Genomic DNA, 20504 nt, shown 5'->3' with positions numbered 1-20504 from the left:
TTTCTTGCTTTCAACATCCGGGAAAGCAATTGTTTTATTGTATCATCTATTGTACGCCTACGTGATCTTCCTAGAACCGTGTTTACTATACTCCAGGTTTTTCCGGAATCGTAACGAAAAGCGGAAAATTTCTGTAGGTGATAACGTTCTTTAGCTACTTTTATTTTCGCTGTTATTTCTAATTTGTCGAAATTCTTCTTTTGTACTCTTATCAACTGGCTTTTCCCGGAGCTTTTTTCTGACGTTTGCTTTAAATGTAGCAAAGTTCAAGAATTTCTTTGTCAATCCATGGACTGCAGGTGTTTCTTGGTTTTAGCTTAATTTTAATTCCTTTGGGAGTAGCGATAAGCTGTCTGCCAACGCGTCTTCGACGTGCCCGGCTAAGGTTATGGTTATAAATGCTACTAAGTTGTATTGTTTCATTATTACAGAAGAGATGAAGGCGCAACTTAGGTTTGTATTCATTATAAATGCATTTCTGTACGCACGCGAGTCACCGTCTGCTGACGCTCCTCAAGCTGGAAGTAGCAGACGACGCGCCCATCCCAAAGCGACCGCAGCGCCACTGCCTAGGCGGCAATCATTTTGGGTCACGGTCGGGCTCGAGTGGCGGCGGCGGCGCGCGCTTTGACAGAGCGCTCCCCCCCCCGAGACCAGTCAACACCCTCTACAGAACTCAAATTCTCTAGGTATTTCTAGGGACCCTACTCTAGAGGGTGTTGGACCGGCCGTGTTTGGGTCCGCACTGCTCTCCCACGGCCGGTCTTGAGTGGGGCGCGCGCGCTCTTTCAGAAAAAAAAAAAAAGCGTGCGCTCCCCTCGAGACCATTGGGCATGCCCACGGGGAGGAGCCAGGCCGGTGGAGTTTATAGCAGCATGCAACCAGTTATCTTTTAAGTATATCTATAAATGTTGCTCTGTACCCGCCGCGGTGGCTCAGTGGTTATGTGTTCAGCTGCTGACCCGAAAGACGTGGGTTCGATCCCGCCCCCGGCGGTCGAATCGAATTTCGATGGAGGGGTAATTCGAGAGGCCCGTGTACTGTGCGATGTCAATGCACAGGTGGTCGAAATTTCCGGAGCCCTTCACTACAGCGTCTCTCATAGCCCGAGTCGCTTTGGGACGTTACACCTCTATAAACTAAATGTTGCTCTGCTCCCTGGCACGCCACCGAAGTTTTCCAACTGCCCTTATGTAAAAACGTTGCCGACTGCTGGAGTTTCGTCACCACACCGTAACAGTTTGCATCAGCCTTTGAGCATTAAAAAATAATAAAAATATATTTATTATGTGAATAAGCATTAAATAAAAAAATAACAAAATAAACTCCGTCTTGCATCTCCCCCCCCCCCCCCCTAAAAAAAAAGTTCCGGAGTCCCGGCCTGCCAAAATTTGCTTTTTTTCTTCAGATTTTATAACTGTACAGCATCATAACACGAATTAAAATCGAAAATGATTCCTAGTTTTAGGTTCCCTAAATATGGTGTTTAAGCTAGATAGCGCGTGACGATCTGGCATAGCTGATATTGCATAACATATAAAAGACTGGGCCAGTTAGCTAGTTACGCTATAGTGCCTAGCGATATTCTAGGCACTATAGTTACGCTGAAGAAATAAATAGGGTGATTTCATGTAAGATATCGAAGAAAGCGTGGCTGCTCGATCAGTTAATTTATTTCAATTTTTTATATAGTGTCGCCTGTGACTGGAAAGAAGAGATCTACAACTGGTTTTACCCCATCTTTTTCTAAGCACCCGAAATTAACAGCGCTAAGTGGTGCAGCTGCGCTCTGCTGTTTTGGCCAACGTTACTAGAACTAGTTCACTATACTAGAACGTATCTTTTACCGGGAATTTTAGCGAACAAACGCAATACGATACAAAATTTAGGAGCTGTGAACTATATAGCACACAATACAAACATTAGCAATCTATAGTACACAATACAAGCATTAGCAAAGCTGATCATAGCATAATGGAAGTAGTACGTACAGACTTTCGACCAATGAAATGGGACACCATGCAAACATGAGCAAAACGTATCGTGGCAAAAAAATAATAAAACGGCCTACTTGTGAAGAAAGCTAAATCAAATCACGAAACAAAGATACAGACAGTGACTGGCAAAAAAAAACACAACTAAATCGCTTATTTACACAGCGTCTACGAGAAGCTCGTTCTATTCATTTAACATGCGTGGCATGATCGAATTAAAAATGCGTTTTGTGTGACTCACGTGAACTTTCTGTCGGTGATGAACAAGTGACGAACGATACGTTGGCACTGATATAAAGTGGCTGACGGGACAAGTTTGTTTATTTTACTTACCTGCGCGCTTTTTTTCGCTCCAGTGTCTTCGTCGTTCCTGTCGTGAAGCGTACGGCTGGAAACGGTGACATCGCTCTCGGCGACTCCCCGTCGCCCATGTGAATGTGACAGGGTGGCAAACCACATAAACAGTAAAAAATACGAATGTGACTTGACCTGCTTAACTTGAAATTTTTTCATGCGATATGAAGGTAGCTCACCTTTAAGTAAACGGGCTGCACTGCGCGGTCATCAGTGCGCAATGCATACAGTTCCTTCACTGAATGCTTGTGTGTGCAGTTGCAATTACAGTTACAATTCATAACTCGAAATACTGGCTCCTCAAAAGATAAAACAGGCATCTCGGCAGTTAGCGGAGTGTGGTCTTTCGGTGTCATCCTGGCCGCTACCGCTGCTTACAACCGCTTCTGCCGTGCCGATCTATTACTCGGATTATGTGGTTTACTGCCTCACTCAAACATAACCAGCAGGATTCTCAGTTGCCGCAAGACACCAAGGTGCCGGGAAGAGTTCACAAACAACGTGCGCTATGCACTCCATTGCCTCCGTACGCACAGTCCAAGTTTTAGACTTGGCTCATGCGGGGCGCCACGAGCAAAGTAAGATGGCGTTCATCAAAACTAAAATCGTCTAGAGCTGTGCTTCGGCGCCAAACACATGGCGCCCTTTGAAACGCGAGGACACTAATTATGACATTACTTCATTTCTTTAGTAGGAATATTAGCTATGTGGGAAGCTTAATTATCTGAGGTCAAGAATGTTTTGAGCACCGTTTGCTGGAGCGTGTGAACAGAATTTCGGCATTTGTGGTTTTAAGTTGCATTTGTTAAAGTTTTTGTTTCCTAAAAAAAAAGGAAAGGGCAGCAAGAGCAACTCAAACTAGCTATGCTATCCATGCTCTGTCATTTATTTATTATGACAGTGTGCTGCCCATTTACAGAGGGCCGCTATCTCCGGCGACATCTTCCCTTTCTGGGACGCCAGAGGCGCCTGAGCAAGGGACTGTATGGCACGAGGAACAGTCGGGTGACAATGCTCATTTCAATCAACTTTATTCAGCATTTTTTGTCCTGAAGAACAGAAAAAAAATGCTAGGGTAGGAGCAAAAAGCCACAAACTCAGTAGCTTGACGAGGCTCCCACCCCTAATTGACAAGGCCCACAGACTGTCACGTTATTACACACACACACACACACACACACACACACACACACACACACACACACACACACACACACACACACACACACACACACACACACACACACACACACACACACACACACACACACACACACATATATATATATATACATGCAGGACTTAGAACCAGCGAAAAAAAAAAAAAGTATGCAATGGAATGTGCAGTAAGACAGGTGCTATATCTGAAATAGTTTTGATGTGAGAAATGAACATGTATCTGTGTTAACTCGTCGCAGACTATTTATACATATGAAGATTACAATTCAACGCACAGAAAATGAAAGAAACATATCTAGCAGGAAAACAAAAAAATCGCGTCAACAGCTCCAAAGGGTCAAATATAATCGGGTGTACACAAGTTCACATAATAGAAGCAGGAAAATAGACGATGATAAAAAGATACAATACATCCGTAATACAAAAGCAGTTTGTGTCGGAGAAACATAATTAAACTCATATGTCTTCAAGAATAAAGTATTTCTGCCACTTGTATTTGCTAAGGTTATGTATATCTATATTTTTATTTTGTAGGAAATTCAAATATGTAGGCATGTGGTACTGCAGCATGTGCCGACCCTGATTAGTGCGGGAAGAAGGTATAGACCAGTGTTCTCTGTTTCTGAATATGTAGGGCACTTCTAAAGGTCGATGTAAATTACATAAGTTGAGGAAAGTTTCGTTGTTAGTTTGAACACTGTGTTTGTACTTCATAATGAGGTTAAGTTTATGTATGTGGTGTATGGGGAGTACATTAAACGAAGCAAAAAGTTCTCTTGTATGGGCGTCATATGAGGCATTTGCTACATGACGAATTGCTTTCTTTTGTAATAGCATCAATTTGGTAAGGTTGGATTGAGTTGTGTCCGTCCATACAAGACTGCAGTAGTTAATATGGGGAGCGAAAATTGAATTATAAAGGATTAACTTAATTTTAGTCGGAAGCATCGTTCTAAACTTACACAGTACGCCACAAGCTCTTGCCAGGTTTCCCGCCACGCGTTCCACGTGGGCATTCCAGTTTAGATGTTGATTGAACGTCACACCCAATGTTTTTATTTCTTTAACGACTTTTATTTGTTCGGAACCGAGTTTTATGTCGATATCCCGACTGATAACCTTTTGTACAGGAGTAAATAATATGGCTCTTGTTTTAGCAACGTTAATTTGTAAACTATTTATTTGAGTCCATTGAGAGAATTTTTCAAGTGTAACATTTGCGAAATCAGTGAGTTCTTCAATACTGGCTAACTGGAAAAAAATGCTTGTGTCGTCTGCATAAATGATGTAAGATGCAAGTGTGCTGGTGTTTACTATATCATTTATGTAAATATTAAATAAAACCGGTCCGAGTATACTGCCTTGCGGCACACATGAAGTGACATTTAATAGGGAAGAGTGAGCTTTGTTAATCACGACGCATTGTTTACGGTGGTTTAAATATGACTTGAGAAGGTTACCAGAAACTCCTCGAAATCCATAATGCTCTAACTTTGTAGATAAAATTTTGTGGTCAATTCTGTCAAATGCTTTCGAGAAATCGATCAGAATACCTAGGGTCATTTTGTTATTTTCAAACCCTCTAAGTATTAATTCCTTCTGCATCAACAAAGCTAATTCAGTGGACATACCTCGACGGAACCCGAATTGCTGTGGAGATAAAAGCTTGTGCTTATCACAGAAACTGGTGATTCGCTTGCATATTATTTTTTCTAGACCTTTGGAAAAAACGGGTAACACTGAGATCGGTCGTTAATTTGAAAAGTTATTTTGATCGCCTGATTTATATATCACTCCTACTCTTGCACACTGCATAATATCTGGAAAGGTACCAGTATGTAAACACGTAAACAGTATGTAAAGTATGTAAACAGTATGTAAAGCGCTCGTCCCTGTCTGTTCCCTCTGCGTCCTCGGTGTTTTAGCGCTTCTGAAAATGTCAAATCTGCACCAACTAGCCCGATCCGCTACCCTTCTGTATTGTAAATGTGACAAAGAGCTGGAGTCAGCAGGTCTAAGACGTATTTAACGGGTTTAATTTCAAGATCATCAATGTCCCGGGCTTTACTATTCTTTAAGGACATAAAGGTAGAGTAAATTTCTTCATCAGTAGTCGGTTTAAAAAAGGCAGATTTAGGATTGGGTGCACCTAAATATTTTTTAATTTCAGCGCTGTCTTGTATAAGCGTTCCCGAGGAAAGATTTGTAAAGTATTTGTTAAACTCGTCCGCTAGGTCCTTCCCTTCTAGTGTTTTAGCATTTACTGTTAGTTGAAGTACTTGATTGTTGTGTGTGCCAGTATTCAATATTTTGTTAAGTTCGCGCCATAGAACATCAGTCTGACTAGTTGAATTGTTAAATAAGTTTTCAAAATACGCATTTTTCGTTTTACGCAAAGTGGTTGTGACAGAATTTCTGTATTTTTTGAAAGCTGAGAGGTCATCTAAGCTCCTTGTCTTCACGAACTTTGCGTATAGTTGTTCCTTTCTCTTAATCATTTTAAAGCACTCATCTGTCATCCAAGGCTTGCGTAACTTTTTAGATTTGTTTACAGTTTTCAGCCTAAAACATGTGTGATAGCATGACTTAAATAATGAGAGAAATATTTCATATGCTTGCTGAGCATTTTGGCACGCAAAAACCGGACTCCATTTTATACTGCTTATTTCATTCCTAAACACCTCTAGGGTCCTGGAACTTTTATCTCTGACGGTGTACGAATCGGAGTGGCTAATCTTTCTCTTAAGAAATGTATTACATTTGTAGATCATGTATATAGGAAAGTGATCACTTAGTCCCGTAATTATTCGGCCCGACTTAACACAGTCACTCATATTATTAGTCACAAATACATCTAAAAGGCTCTCTGAATGATCGGTGATTCGTGTTGGCTCTGTTATGACATTGCCACAAGATAAAGAAGTAAGCAAAATTTGAAATTCACGCGAGGCAGCAGTATTACCCAACAGATTAATGTTACAGTCACCACCTATAATGATTTGCAGCTTATTTATAATTGTGAAATTCAAGAGCGTTTCTAAAAACTTAAAAAAGCGGTTGATGTTCCCATTAGGTGGTCGGTAAATGACAGCAAACAACTTATTTTCACTTTGAGTTGTTATAACCTCGTAATCAGCATTAATTTCAGAAAAGTCTGGCTGTACCATCGGGGACAAAATTTTGCGGGACGCCGGAGCGCCGTTCCGAAGCTGCCTCTGGGACACTAGACGGCGCGGTGCGTGCGTCGAGGCTGCGCTGTGCCATGACTAGGCGCATGCGCGTCCTATATGCGTCCGCTTGCCTTCCTTGGCAATTCGCTTTGCGTGGAGTGCTGCTTGTTCCGCGCTTGGGCGCCGGTAGTCGCTTTTCACCGGGCTTTCCAATGCTCGCGCTGCTCGAGCCATGCGGCTGCCGTGCTCCGCGCGCAGCCAGTCGACAGCGATAACAGCACGCATTGATAGCGAGGCAGCCGTATTTATAACGCATTTTTTAGAAAAGTGGAGCACAGTTTCCTTTCGTTAATCTCATCTATTTTCTGACATGCAACCGAGGCCTTTTTCCTCCAAACTACCCGTTGAGATGAAAACTCGACGAAGGCAGGTATGCTTCAACCTCGAAAGTCTGCGTGCATCGCAACTTATTCATATTTATCGTGCCGACCGGCTCAAAGCGAAAAACAGGGAAAGAATCCTTAGGCAACATATTTATTGTCACGAAACTTAAAACTGAGAACAACAACAATCCATGCATCACTGTCAAAGGGGCAATTCCTAGTACTTGGAGAAATTGCCATCAGCAGCGATAACGCTTGCCAAACGGCGCGGCATGGATTCGTACAGTGAACGGATCACGTCTGTGTCGGCGCGGAGCCTTTCCCATTCTGCTTTTATGGCTTCCCACAGCGTGTCTGCGTTGGCATTTCCAATGTGAGACCTCATTAAATTGACTTTCATTAGGCCCCACACATTTTCAATGGGGTTCATGTCAGCTCCCTTTGGAGGCCATGGCAGCTGCCGCACGCCACGAGCGTCTAGAAGAGCGCTCCCTCTTCTAGATGTGTGTACAGGACTCCTATCTTGTTGAAAGAAGTAGAATCCATCTGGGAAGGGTCCGTCAAGGACGTATGGAAGGAAGACATTCTCGATGATGTCGACGTAAGAGTTCGAAGTGAACGATCCGTCGACTCTCACCAAAGGACCTAATCCATTCCTTGACATGGCACCCCAGACAGCCACGGAGCAGCGACCGCTCGAGAACACGCTCTGCACGTATGATGGCATATACCTGTATAAGAAGAGAAAATCGGTAAGAGATCATAATTTGGGTCTTATGGATCAGCTGTAGCGCGAATGAAAACTATCCTTTCAGTGTACCAAGGTTTAGCCGCAGGTGTGAAATATTTCATAATATTACTAATGACGCCACTAAGATACAACAGTCGTCTCTAAAGATCAATAATCTTCAAGGACTTGCAGCTTCGGCTCGATGAAGGATGAGGTTATGGGCCCATTGGGGAGGGGCGGTTCTATCAGAATGATGAGTTTCTTTTGCAGTATTTGTCGTTTGGGACCACTGAGGTCGCCAGTTCCCACAAAACCCATCCTTCTTCGCATTCTTCCTACAGAATGATAAGGATTTACATATACACCCCCAAAAAAAAGATATCCATACCTGCAATTCACTGGTCTCCAAACTCGGCACTTCTGGTCCCAGTGGGTAGAAAATGTGGACTCGTCCGAGAATATAACCTCGGACCACTCGTCCACAGTCCACTCTTTCAGAGAGTTGGCGAACTCGAGCCGTTCTTGGCGCTGTTTGACAGTTAGGTGGGGCTTCTGTGCAGCCATGCAGGATCGGAGGCCAATTTCCTTTAGCCGTCGCTTGACAGTCTTTGTAGATATGTTTAGCGTGAGTTCCTTGTGGATTTGTCGAGCAGTCATGAAGGGGTCGGCCACCGATGCAGCTATGATGAGGAGGTCATCACCTTCACATGTGGCTTTCGGTCGCCCTGAGCGCTTGGAATCAGCCAGGCTTCCTTCATTGCGGAAAACGCGAATGGTGCGGGCCACAGCCGATTTGGAACGGCCAGTCCGACGAGCTATTTCCCTCTGGGGAACCCCTTCCACGAACAGGCGCGCAATTAGTCTCCTGTCGTCGATCGGCACCCTCGGAGGCATTTTGCATCAGGAAGAATTTGGGATGAAGTTATATATAGCTTTTCCTCGATACCACTAGTCATTCATAAACCGAGTAACATCGATGACTAAGCAGAAAATAGAGGCGTTCTGCGGAAACAGTGCTCCCGCTATCTCCTTTATCTGTGATCAACCTAGGCAAGCGCGTGTGCGTCAGTACGTCGGCGACCGAAGGCGTAAAGAGCACTGTCATACTTGCTAGTGTATTATTTCAGCTTTTTTTGTTTTTGTAGTAGTGCTTGAGTAATGACCGAAATCAGTGGCGGGACCAGGAGCTTCCACGCGCAAAACGTGTTCGACAGCTGGCACTTGCTTTTTAGTCACTGTGTGGGGCGCGATATCTAGGAACAGGGCCGGGCCTCTGGTGAGAATTCACGGGCCTTTCATCGAGAAGTTTTACGTCGGCATCATCGAGAACGTGTTCATGTCATACGTCCTTATTGGACCATTCCCGGACGGATTCTACTTGATTCAACACAATAGGAGTCCCGTACTCACATCTCGAAGAGTGAGCACCTTTTCCGACTCTCGCAGGGGTGCGGCAGCTTCCATGGCCTCCAAAGCGAGCCGACAGAAACCTTACTGAAAATGTGTGGGGCCTAATAGAAGCTAATCTATTGAGCTCCCACTTTGGGAACGCCAGGGCATACACACAGGGGGAAACCATCAAAGGGCTTCGCGCCGACACAGATGTGCTCCGTTCTCTGTATCAATACATGTCACGTCGTTTGGCAAGCGTTATCGCTGCTAATGGTGATTTCTCCTAGTGCTAGGAATTGTCCCTTGCCAGTTATGCCTGGATCGTGGTTGTTTCTTGCTCTCAGTTTCATATTTCGTGACAAGAAATGCGTTGCTTAAGGATTCTTTCTCTCTTTTTCGATTTGAGTCTGTCGGCACGATAGTATGAATGGGTTGCGATGCACGCTAAAGCTCGCAGTTGAAGCACACGGGCCGAGTTTCTTCGTCGAGAAGACGTATAAATCGCAACGGGCAGTTTGCAGAAACACGGCCTTGTTCGCATGCAAGAAACTAGAAATGATTAGCCAAAGAAAACAACTGTCCGTGCTCCACTTGTTTTCCTAAAAAACGCGATTTAGATGCGGTGGGCCCCGCCGACGCGATCTGTTATCACTGTCGACTGGCTGCGCGCGGAGCACGGCAGCCGCATGGCTCGAGCAGCGCGAGCATTGGAAAGCCCGGTGAAAAGCGACTACCGGCGCCCAAGCGCGGAACAAGCAGCGCTCCACGCAAAGCGAATTGCCAAGGAAGGCAAGCGGACGCATATAGGACGCGCATGCGCCTAGTCATGGCACAGCGCAGCCTCGACGCACGCACCGCGCCGTCTAGTGTCCCAGAGGCAGCTTCGGAACGGCGCTCCGGCGTCCCGCAAAATTTTGTCCCCGATGGTACAGCACATGCGAACTGTTTTGATACCAGCTGTAGTACACCGCCACCACGTCGGTGGGACCTATTCAGAAAAAAACTCTCGTATCCCGGGAGATTCAAAACATCAGCTGTAGAAGAATACCACGTTTCGGTAACCATAATAACTTGAAACTTGAAACGGAATTCGGCAAGAAAAATAACCAGTTCGTCGTTTTTCTTTCGCGCACTTTGGGCGTTGCAATGCAGAACACTGATATAACTGTTGCCAGAAGGACAGGTAACATCGTTAGGAGCAGCCGTCAAAAATAATCAGACAAGTACAAAAAGAGCAGGCCGTAGGCACTCAGGGAGAGGCGGTTGCATTGGGAGAGGCGGTTGTGCTGCGCATCTTATCCAGGTCGGACTCACAATCAATTCGGATAACTCGGGACGTTTCCGTTTTCCGTGCGTAAACCCTGCCGTTCTTTACCCATGCGTAACGCCAGCCCACCTCCCGTTTCCTGCCAATTGTCATCCCAAGCAACTTTTTCATTTTTGGGCACAGATGCTCATTAACAAAGACAGACTGTTTCTCTGAGAAACCTAGTTCATCTGCACCGAACCGAATTCTCCGTGCTTTCTGAAGAATGGCATCGCGCTTAGCGCGGTTGTTGAATGCTACTACAATGTTGTTGTTTCTATTCGTGTTTTGCTGCGGCCTTTCTTCGACAGTATCGTCGTCGCCGTCTTTCTGGTCAGCGGCAGTGCTTCGCACAGGCACCCGGTGGCAGATTTCAACATCTTCTTGCGTTATAGATTCGCCAAGTGCGTCACCAAGCCTGCCAAGAACATCAATCAAATTTTCGTTTTTGTTCTCAGGAATGCCTTCAATCTCAAGGTTTTTTTTCCTCGAGTACTGATCCTGTGCGGTGATCCGCACCGAGTTTTCATTTGCCATCTTTTTTAGTTGTTCAAGTTCTTTGATCAGCTCCTCATTTGTCACTTTCAGAGCGGCATTCTCTTTTTTCAGATCAGCACAGTCTCTACGAAAGTCCTCGACATCTTTGTTCATGTGCTCTAGACTAGCCTTCAGTTCCCTTATTTCTTTGCGCATTTCACGCTTGAAATCAGCAATCTCAGTTCCCATGATGAATAACAAACACGTTTACACTGGTCATAGGTAATAGCAACTGGCAATAGCAACTGGCAGCAGAAGCAACGGGAAAGACTTAGAAATAGTAATGCAACAAAGTTGCGAGAATTCCAACCTGCGAAACAAGCAGAAAATGAGCGTGTGCTCGGTCCGCTGCGTCCGCTGCCAAGTGTCTCTCGAAGCCACTGCGTCGTCCTTTTCACAGCCTCGGGTGAAGACGATGGTCACGTGGTCAGACGTAGGGGGCGTCTCCGGCGTCCAGCACAGTCGCACCAGCTCGTCAGTATCAGCTGTTTTGTTTCCCGCTGGCTTGCACTTGATATGAGGCGTATGTGTTCACGTGCGCCTGCGAAACAAGCAGAAAATGAGCGTGTGCTCGGTCCGCTGCGTCTGCTGCCAAGTGTCTCTCGAAGCCGCTGCGTCGTCCTTTTCACAGCCTCGGGTGAAGACGATGGTCACGTGGTCAGACGTAGGGGGCGTCTCCGGCGTCCAGCACAGTCGCACCAGCTCGTCAGTATCAGCTGTTTTGTTTCCCGCTGGCTTGCACTTGATATGAGGCGTATGTGTTCACGTGCGCCTGCGAAACAAGCAGAAAATGAGCGTGTGCTCGGTCCGCTGCGTCTGCTGCCAAGTGTCTCTCGAAGCCGCTGCGTCGTCCTTTTCACAGCCTCGGGTGAAGACGATGGTCACGTGGTCAGACGTAGGGGGCGTCTCCGGCGTCCAGCACAGTCGCACCAGTTCGTCAGTATCAGCTGTTTTGTTTCCCGCTGGCTTGCACTTGATACGAGGCGTATGTGTTCACGTGCGCCTGCGAAACAAGCAGAAAATGAGCGTGTGCTCGGTCCGCTGCGTCTGCTGCCAAGTGTCTATCGAAGCCGCTGCGTTGTCCTTTTCACAGCCTCGGGTGAAGACGATGGTCACGTGGTCAGACGTAGGGGGCGTCTCCGGCGTCCAGCACAGTCGCACCAGCTCGTCAGTATCAGCTGTTTTGTTTGCCGCTGGCTTGCACTTGATATGAGGCGTATGTGTTCACGTGCGCCTGCGAAACAAGCAGAAAATGAGCGTGTGCTCGGTCCGCTGCGTCTGCTGCCAAGTGTCTCTCGAAGCCGCTGCGTCGTCCTTTTCACAGCCTCGGGTGAAGACGATGGTCACGTGGTCAGACGTAGGGGGCGTCTCCGGCGTCCAGCACAGTCGCACCAGCTCGTCAGTATCAGCTGTTTTGTTTCCCGCTGGCTTGCACTTGATATGAGGCGTATGTGTTCACATGCGCCTGCGAAACAAGCAGAAAATGAGCGTGTGCTCGGTCCGCTGCGTCTGCTGCCAAGTGTCTCTCGAAGCCGCTGCGTCGTCCTTTTCACAGCCTCGGGTGAAGACGATGGTCACGTGGTCAGACGTAGGGGGCGTCTCCGGCGTCCAGCACAGTCGCACCAGCTCGTCAGTATCAGCTGTTTTGTTTCCCGCTGGCTTGCACTTGATATGAGGCGTATGTGTTCACGTGCGCCTGCGAAACAAGCAGAAAATGAGCGTGTGCTCGGTCCGCTGCGTCTGCTGCCAAGTTCTCTCGAAGCCGCTGCGTCGTCCTTTTCACAGCCTCGGGTGAAGACGATGGTCACGTGGTCAGACGTAGGGGGCGTCTCCGGCGTCCAGCACAGTCGCACCAGCTCATCAGTATCAGCTGTTTTGTTTCCCGCTGGCTTGCACTTGATATGAGGCGTATGTGTTCACGTGCGCCTGCGAAACAAGCAGAAAATGAGCGTGTGCTCGGTCCGCTGCGTCTGCTGCCAAGTGTCTCTCGAAGCCGCTGCGTCATCCTTTTCACAGCCTCGGGTGAAGACGATGGTCACGTGGTCAGACGTAGGGGGCGTCTCCGGCGTCCAGCTCAGTCGCACCAGCTCGTCAGTATCAGCTGTTTTGTTTCCCGCTGGCTTGCACTTGATATGAGGCGTATGTGTTCACGTGCGCCTGCGAAACAAGCAGAAAATGAGCGTGTGCTCGGTCCGCTGCGTCTGCTGCCAAGTGTCTCTCGAAGCCGCTGCGTCGTCCTTTTCACAGCCTCGGGTGAAGACGATGGTCACGTGGTCAGACGTAGGGGGCGTCTCCGGCGTCCAGCACAGTCGCACCAGCTCGTCAGTATCAGCTGTTTTGTTTCCCGCTGGCTTGCACTTGATATGAGGCGTATGTGTTCACGTGCGCCTGCGAAACAAGCAGAAAATGAGCGTGTGTTCGGTCCGCTGCGTCTGCTGCCAAGTGTCTCTCGAAGCCGCTGCGTCGTCCTTTTCACAGCCTCGGGTGAAGACGATGGTCACGTGGTCAGACGTAGGGGGCGTCTCCGGCGTCCAGCTCAGTCGCACCAGCTCGTCAGTATCAGCTGTTTTGTTTCCCGCTGGCTTGCACTTGATATGAGGCGTATGTGCTCACGTGCGCCTGCGAAACAAGCAGAAAATGAGCGTGTGCTCGGTCCGCTGCGTCTGCTGCCAAGTGTCTCTCGAAGCCGCTGCGTCGTCCTTTTCACAGCCTCGGGTGAAGACGATGGTCACGTGGTCAGACGTAGGGGGCGTCTCCGGCGTCCAGCACAGTCGCACCAGCTCGTCAGTATCAGCTGTTTTGTTTCCCGCTGGCTTGCACTTGATATGAGGCGTATGTGTTCACGTGCGCCTGCGAAACAAGCAGAAAATGAGCGTGTGCTCGGTCCGCTGCGTCTGCTGCCAAGTGTCTCTCGAAGCCGCTGCGTCGTCCTTTTCACAGCCTCGGGTGAAGACGATGGTCACGTGGTCAGACGTAGGGGGCGTCTCTGGCGTCCAGCACAGTCGCACCAGCTCGTCAGTATCAGCTGTTTTGTTTCCCGCTGGCTTGCACTTGATATGAGGCGTATGTGTTCACGTGCGCCTGCGAAACAAGCAGAAAATGAGCGTGTGCTCGGTCCGCTGCGTCCGCTGCCAAGCGGTTGTAACGCCGACAGCATGGCCATCATGTTTATTTGCACGCCGACAAGTATTCAACTGGCCAAGAGGGCTGGTGGTGATCCATTTGAAGTGAATGGGCCCGTTTGGAGAGCCGGCAGGAAAACACTGCAGCTCCATGGAGAGGCAGGAGGTTATGGCCAAGTACTCCACCAGGGTAGCCAAATCCTGCTCTGGTGAGGGAGTGCATAGTCTGTACTGATCACCGAGGTCAGTCCGCACCCCACGCGTGGGTATGCAATTCCATCGACGCACGGATATTTTTTTAAAACCCAGTGGAGAATTGCGCGACACCGGGATTCGAACCCCGGTCCTCTTGTATGCAAGGCAAATGCTCTACCTGTATACCATTACTGTCCATAACAAGTTTTAGTCTGCCACAAAGCACCTGTACAGTGGAACCATAGTCCTTCAATGGTGGAACCGTTGAAAACCATCAGACCTGACTTAGTCAAGCTAAAAGAAGTCCAGAGAGTTTTAGTCTCCACAAGAATTAAGCAGAGTCTGCAAATCTTCCAGGCTATCTAATGGTACAATATTATCCACAGAAGTTAAACTGGGGAGCCACTGCACTAAGACCGTTCCACCTTATCTATATAATAAATTATGACCTAGATTAACTTCTTGTAGCCTTTTTTCCATATTTGTCATATGCCATGAACAGCAGTGGCGACAGAGGACAACTTTGCCTTAATCTTTTGCGTACCTAGACAGTTGTACTTCTAATCCTTTCCCATGCAATTTCAACTATATTATCTCAATAATCTCATGACTCATACTTTCATCTTTGACAATGCTCCACAGTAATTCCCAGTTTGCATTGCTTATGTCCAGGGGGCTAAATACAGAGGTCTGTTTTCCACCCTAGCTATTTCTATGCATATGGGTAAGCATGAACAGGCTCTATCATCTAAGTGCCTACCAGTTCTGAACCCGTTCTGAAGTTCTCAGAGTCTATTGATGCCAGCGCCACCATGCAGCCACATTGCCCAAACTCTCCCGTACAGTTACAGAGAAGTTTCATGACCGCTTAAGTGCTATTGAAGGACTCTGACACTCTACCCAAGAGCAGCCAAGACCTTTTGCAGCTTGTTAAATGCATGTCAAAAGCACACACAGCTCCAAAACTATGAAGCTGCGATTTCAACTAGACAGGACAGCAAGTGAAAAAAAAAACCATGACCACAGTTTATTTATCCCACAAGGTGATCTGCAGAAGGTAACTGGAAGACGTAACCACCTACCAGACACTAAGGGTCTAGGCGCCATGTGTCAGCTTTATACCACATGTGGTGGTGTCAATGTTTGCGGAAAATCGAGTTTAAAAAACCTGTAGAACTCGAAGGGTTGGCCCAAAGGGAACGTGGCATGAGGAAAATGTTCAATGACGTTACAGCCACTCTTTACGCCACTCACAGCATGCAACACCAGAGTGGCTAGTTGTAATTCACAGTACATGCTGTGGACAGAATTGGCTCACAGCGGCCAAGGCCAGCTGGATGCTTGTCAATGTATGTGGCCCTGCAATGTGCCCTCTTGTGATCAAAGTGTCGCACTAGTGGGAATCACTGCAGTGTTCCAACCACTTCCGTGTCATTTGTCAAGATGAGATCATCAAGACCAGCAGTGCAGTACATATTGTACGTCTGAGGGTTTTTTCCTTTACACGAACTACAGTACCCGAAGGAACTCCTGTATGGTAGCAAAAATGGCCACAGTAAAATTGACTGATTCAAATATGTTTGTAACATCCACACATTCACTTTGATGCACAGGCACCACGAATATCTATCCAAGGAGAGGGACATTCTTCTGGCATCTGTGTGCCACCAGTTTCCGGCTTGCACCACAGCTCCACAGTCCTTTCAAAGCATCGCCTGCCCACACAGTGTGTCCTTTAATCGGCTGCCACTGCACTGGACGGCCGCCACAAGGACCCCAGCCCAAAATGGTGAGGGGACTGCCCCTTTCAAAGATCAATCACAGTGTCTTCACCTTCAGCTGCTTCATCTTGGGCGTGCGGCGCTTGAGCTCTCGGCGGTGTTCCCGCTCCTGAAAGAGAAGAGTGGAAAACATGGCTGAGGAAAACTGGAGGCAGGAAGGAGTCTGAGCAATGGCTGCCGATACAACTTTCAGTAAGGGAGCTGAGACACAAAAGATTCATTATGTGATGTATATACAGTGAATTCTGGATATACACAACTCGAAGGCGGTCGCAAAGTAGTTCGATATATAACATGTAGTAGTATATAGGGTTATCTGTAACCTAGAAGCAAGAATGCCAACACTAATGGCGCGCTTTCTGCAGTGATGTGCCTTTTGTCAGACAGCGGCAGTACACCACTCGCTGGATGTTGCTAGGCCTCCTCAAAACTAACAATTGCACATCTCAACCCTAACTTTCAGCACTATGCATGTTACAGGCCTCCTGAACCAATCAGGACAGTGCACAAATCTCAGGGTGTCTTTGCATCCCTCGTCGCCTGCCCACGGTGAGCACACGCGTCTCTGCACAAACACCGTGGTGCTTCAAGAAGTGCCACGAGAGTAAATGGATGTCTTCGAGCCATGAGAAAACATCCAATCAACATTAGTGCAGCAGTGGCACTTTGCCAACACAGTGGAGACCAGAAGCTGTGCAATAGCAGAAGTCCTCGGTAGTACAAACTTAGCAATGAGGTGTGGGGCAGGAACGGTAGTCTCCTGTATTTTCTAAACACTAGGAGTTGCATGTCTACAGCAGAAAGAGTTGAGCGTATGCAGCTTTTGAGTACTCAAGGAGGTAGCATAGCCAACACAGAAGTGCACTCTGAAGTGGCCCCTCCCTTCATGGTGAATTCGGCACTGTTACTGCTTTCTTCAGTATATAAATGGTGCACACAGCTTTTGCTTCGTCTTGCCTTGCCTATTACAAAAAGAATGGCGATAAATTTGCCCTATTTATAGAGTGAGAGCCGTTAAACTCAATATGAGCTGCTTTAGCTGTGGTCATGTAATTGAAGCTCATTGCAAGTGTTGTTCTTCCTTGGATTGGTGCCCAAGGAAGGCAAAGCCAAGGCAAAGATTTGCAGCCACGAACTGCCAATGCTAATCTGTACCATTCCTGTTCTAGTGCTTGAAGTCTGCCTCGTGCCTACTGGCTTCCTGCTGCAACGGCCACTGACGGCTGTTCATTGCGAGAGGTACAGGGTGAACACGCAAGTATGTGGCTATGCTCTTTGGAGTGCCTTCGCTTCTCTCCCAGCCGCATGCCAAAACAGGGCGACAGACGACGCAAAGCACCCCCTTGAGGACCTTCTGTACACAAACTACTTAGTTTCTATATGTGGCTGAGCGGAAAGCACGGATACTTCAAAGAGCGCAGCCACGAACTCGCGTGTTCACCCCAGGAGTGGGTCACTCTGAACTCCGTGGCCTGGACCTCATCTAGCAATTACTGTGAGCTGACAAAGACCGTGACACAGACTTTGTCGTCACTCTCATAGGAAACACCACTGTTGTCTGCTTGAGGGACCACGCTGCCCCATCTTCGAGGACTTGAAAAATTATAGACCGATTAGCTTACTATCCATTGCCTAAAAGGCATTTGCTAAGAAAATCACAAATAGAATCAGAACAACATCAGACTTCAATGCACCAAATGATCAGGCAGGCTTACATAAAGGATACTCGACAATATAGACCATATTCACACTATCAATCAGGTAATAGAGAAATGCGCAAAATATATAACCAACCCCTATATATAGACTTCAAAGATTACGAGAAAGAATCTGATTCAGTGGAAGCCTCAGCAGTTATGCAGGCATTGCGGAATCGGGGTGTAGAAGAACCTTATGTGAAAATACTGGAAGATATCTACAACCATTGGACAGCTACCACAGTCCTCTATAAAACCAGCAATAAAATTCCAATAAGGAAAGGCGTCAGGCAGGGAGACACGATCTCGCCATTGCTATTCACCGCCCGCCCGTCTACAGGAGGTGTTCCGAGGCCTGAACTGGGAACAGTTGGGGATAAGGCTTAATGGAGAATACCTAAGTAACTTGTGATTCAGTTTATTTTCCTTAAAGACCCCCGATTTCAGGGGTATTACATAAGGGGTGGGTACAAGATTTGGATTAACACTAGTTCAAGTAACGTTCAAGTTCAAGCACGCATATATATATACACACACATAGTATACATATTCAAGTATATTCACACATGTATTTAGACATATCAAAGCCTATATATGTAGACCAACATACACGTATGTAAATACAAACAACACATATAAGGAAAAATCATGTACAATGTAATTGGAGATGGTCAGTAACATGTAAAAATACGGATGGGCAGATTATGTCGACAATGGCAGCGGGGAGGCCGTCCAGTCTGCCGCCATGAGAAGAAAAAACGAGGCTAAAAATGTTGATGTTCGTGAGCGTGGTCGTGAAACTTGCAGCGAGTGGCTCCTCCGGTATGATATGCGTGCTGCGGGCGTGATATATGGTGCTTGATGAAGGATAGGACTGTAAAAGCATGTGTGGTAAAGACAGAGGGAAGCAATGCGCCGACGTAAAACGAGGTCCGGAAGCCCAGATAGTGATTTCAGTGACGTGACGCTTACGTCATATGAGTACGACGAATGGATGAATCGAGCGGCACGGTTTTGTACCGCTTCAAGAGCGTCGATGAGATATGCTTGATGCGGATTCCAGACTGCTGAGGCATATTCTAGTTTCGGTCGTACAAGTGATGTGTAGGCAAGTAATTTTACGTGATTTGGGGCTTTCCGCAAATGACGTTTTAGGAAACAATGTTTTGTTAGAAGCTGAAATGATGGTATGCACATGCGTACGCCAGTTGAGGTCGTCTGATACAGTGACACCGAGGTACTTAAAAGTGTCAGTTGATTCAAGAGTGACATTATTAATTGTGTACGCAAACGTCCGAGGGTTATGGCTGCGGGTGAACGACATGCTTTTGCATTTGTTAACGTTTAGTGTCATTAACCAAGTGGTACACCATTCTGAAATATTAGTAAGGTCACTTTGTAGGGTTATCTGATCCGAAGTGTTAAGTACGGTGCGGTAGATAACACAGTCATCCGCGAACATGCGCATATTACAGGATACATGCAAGGGTAAGTCGTTGATATAGATTAAGAATAGGAGCGGGCCAAGAACAGATCCTTGGGGGATGCCTGACGTTACTGGAACCGGTGTGGATAGGCGATTATTTATAACAACGTACTGCGATCGATTAGTAAGAAATTCTGCAATCCATGTTAAGACAGTAGGATGTAAATTTAACAGGGAGAGTTTCGCAAGTAATCGTTGGTGAGGCACTTTATCAAACGCTTTAGCATAATCAAGAAAGATCGCGTCAGTCTGTATGTTACTATCCAGGTTAGTGTGGATGTGATGTAGAAAAACTGCAAGCTGTGTTTCACATGAAAACCCCTTTCGGAAGCCATGTTGTGAAGGATGGAAAAAGTGATTACTGTCAAGGAAATTTATTAAGTGGGAGTAGATCACATGCTCCATGATTTTACAGGGGACGCTTGTTAGAGAGATAGAGCGGTAATTTAGTGGGGAATTTCTGCTACCTGACTTGAAAACAGGAACAACCTTCCCTGTCCTCCAGTCGTCTGGAATGACTCCTGAAGAAAGTGACTGTGAAAAAATTAGGGTGAGATAAAGTGAGACGTTGTGTTTGGTGTTTTTCAAGATTTTGGTATTAATTTCGTCCATTCCAGCAGAAGATGATAATTTAATATTTTCTATTATGGACGAAATTCCATTTTCACAAAAATTTATCGCTGGCATGTCACAATGAAAGTCAAGCAAAGGTAAACATGGGGGTGCGGTCCCTTCATCAGAAAAGACAGTAGCGAACGTGGTGTTGAACAAGTTCGCACAGTCTACGTCCGTAATCCTTTCATTCAGGTCACTGGTGAGTACGATTTCTCGCGGTTCGTCGTCTTTCAGTGTTTTCCAAAACTGTTTGGTATTAGTTTTTAGTAGCTTGGGCAATTCTAAGTGGTAAAAAGAGTGCTTTGCTTGATGTAGAGTAGAAAGATAGCATTTATCTGCTTCATAATATTTCTCCCATGCTTTTGGTTGATCTCTAACCTTTGCAACCCGGAACAGACGTTTCTTTTTATTTTCAAGCCTTTTTAATGTTTTCGTAACCCATGGTTTGTGACGACTGGCTCTGAAACTTACTTTAGGTACAAATTTATCGGTTAATTCCTTCAGCTTTTTTTTAAAATGTGTCCAATTGGCGTCAACATTATGGTGGTGGAAAGTTGTCTGAA

The 20504-nt window shown here is 46.6% G+C and overlaps 1 protein-coding gene across 4 annotated transcripts in view; it reads right to left on the bottom strand.

Annotated features, from left to right (window-relative positions):
- Positions 1 to 15364: 15364 nt before the first annotated feature.
- Positions 15365 to 20504, bottom strand: part of LOC144124448 (PAT complex subunit CCDC47) — an 85093-nt gene continuing 79953 nt past the window's right edge. For all 4 annotated transcript variants that reach the window (XM_077657105.1, XM_077657106.1, XM_077657103.1 and 1 more), the window contains exon 12: positions 15365 to 16252. In XM_077657105.1, the coding sequence (XP_077513231.1) occupies positions 16181 to 16252 (72 nt within the window). In that variant the 3' untranslated portion in view covers positions 15365 to 16180. The remainder of the gene's footprint in view (positions 16253 to 20504) is intronic.

This window comes from Amblyomma americanum, chromosome 3, assembly GCF_052857255.1.
Source record: "Amblyomma americanum isolate KBUSLIRL-KWMA chromosome 3, ASM5285725v1, whole genome shotgun sequence".
NCBI classification, from domain to species: domain Eukaryota; kingdom Metazoa; phylum Arthropoda; class Arachnida; order Ixodida; family Ixodidae; genus Amblyomma; species Amblyomma americanum.
This window is presented reverse-complemented; position numbering and strand designations above follow the sequence as displayed.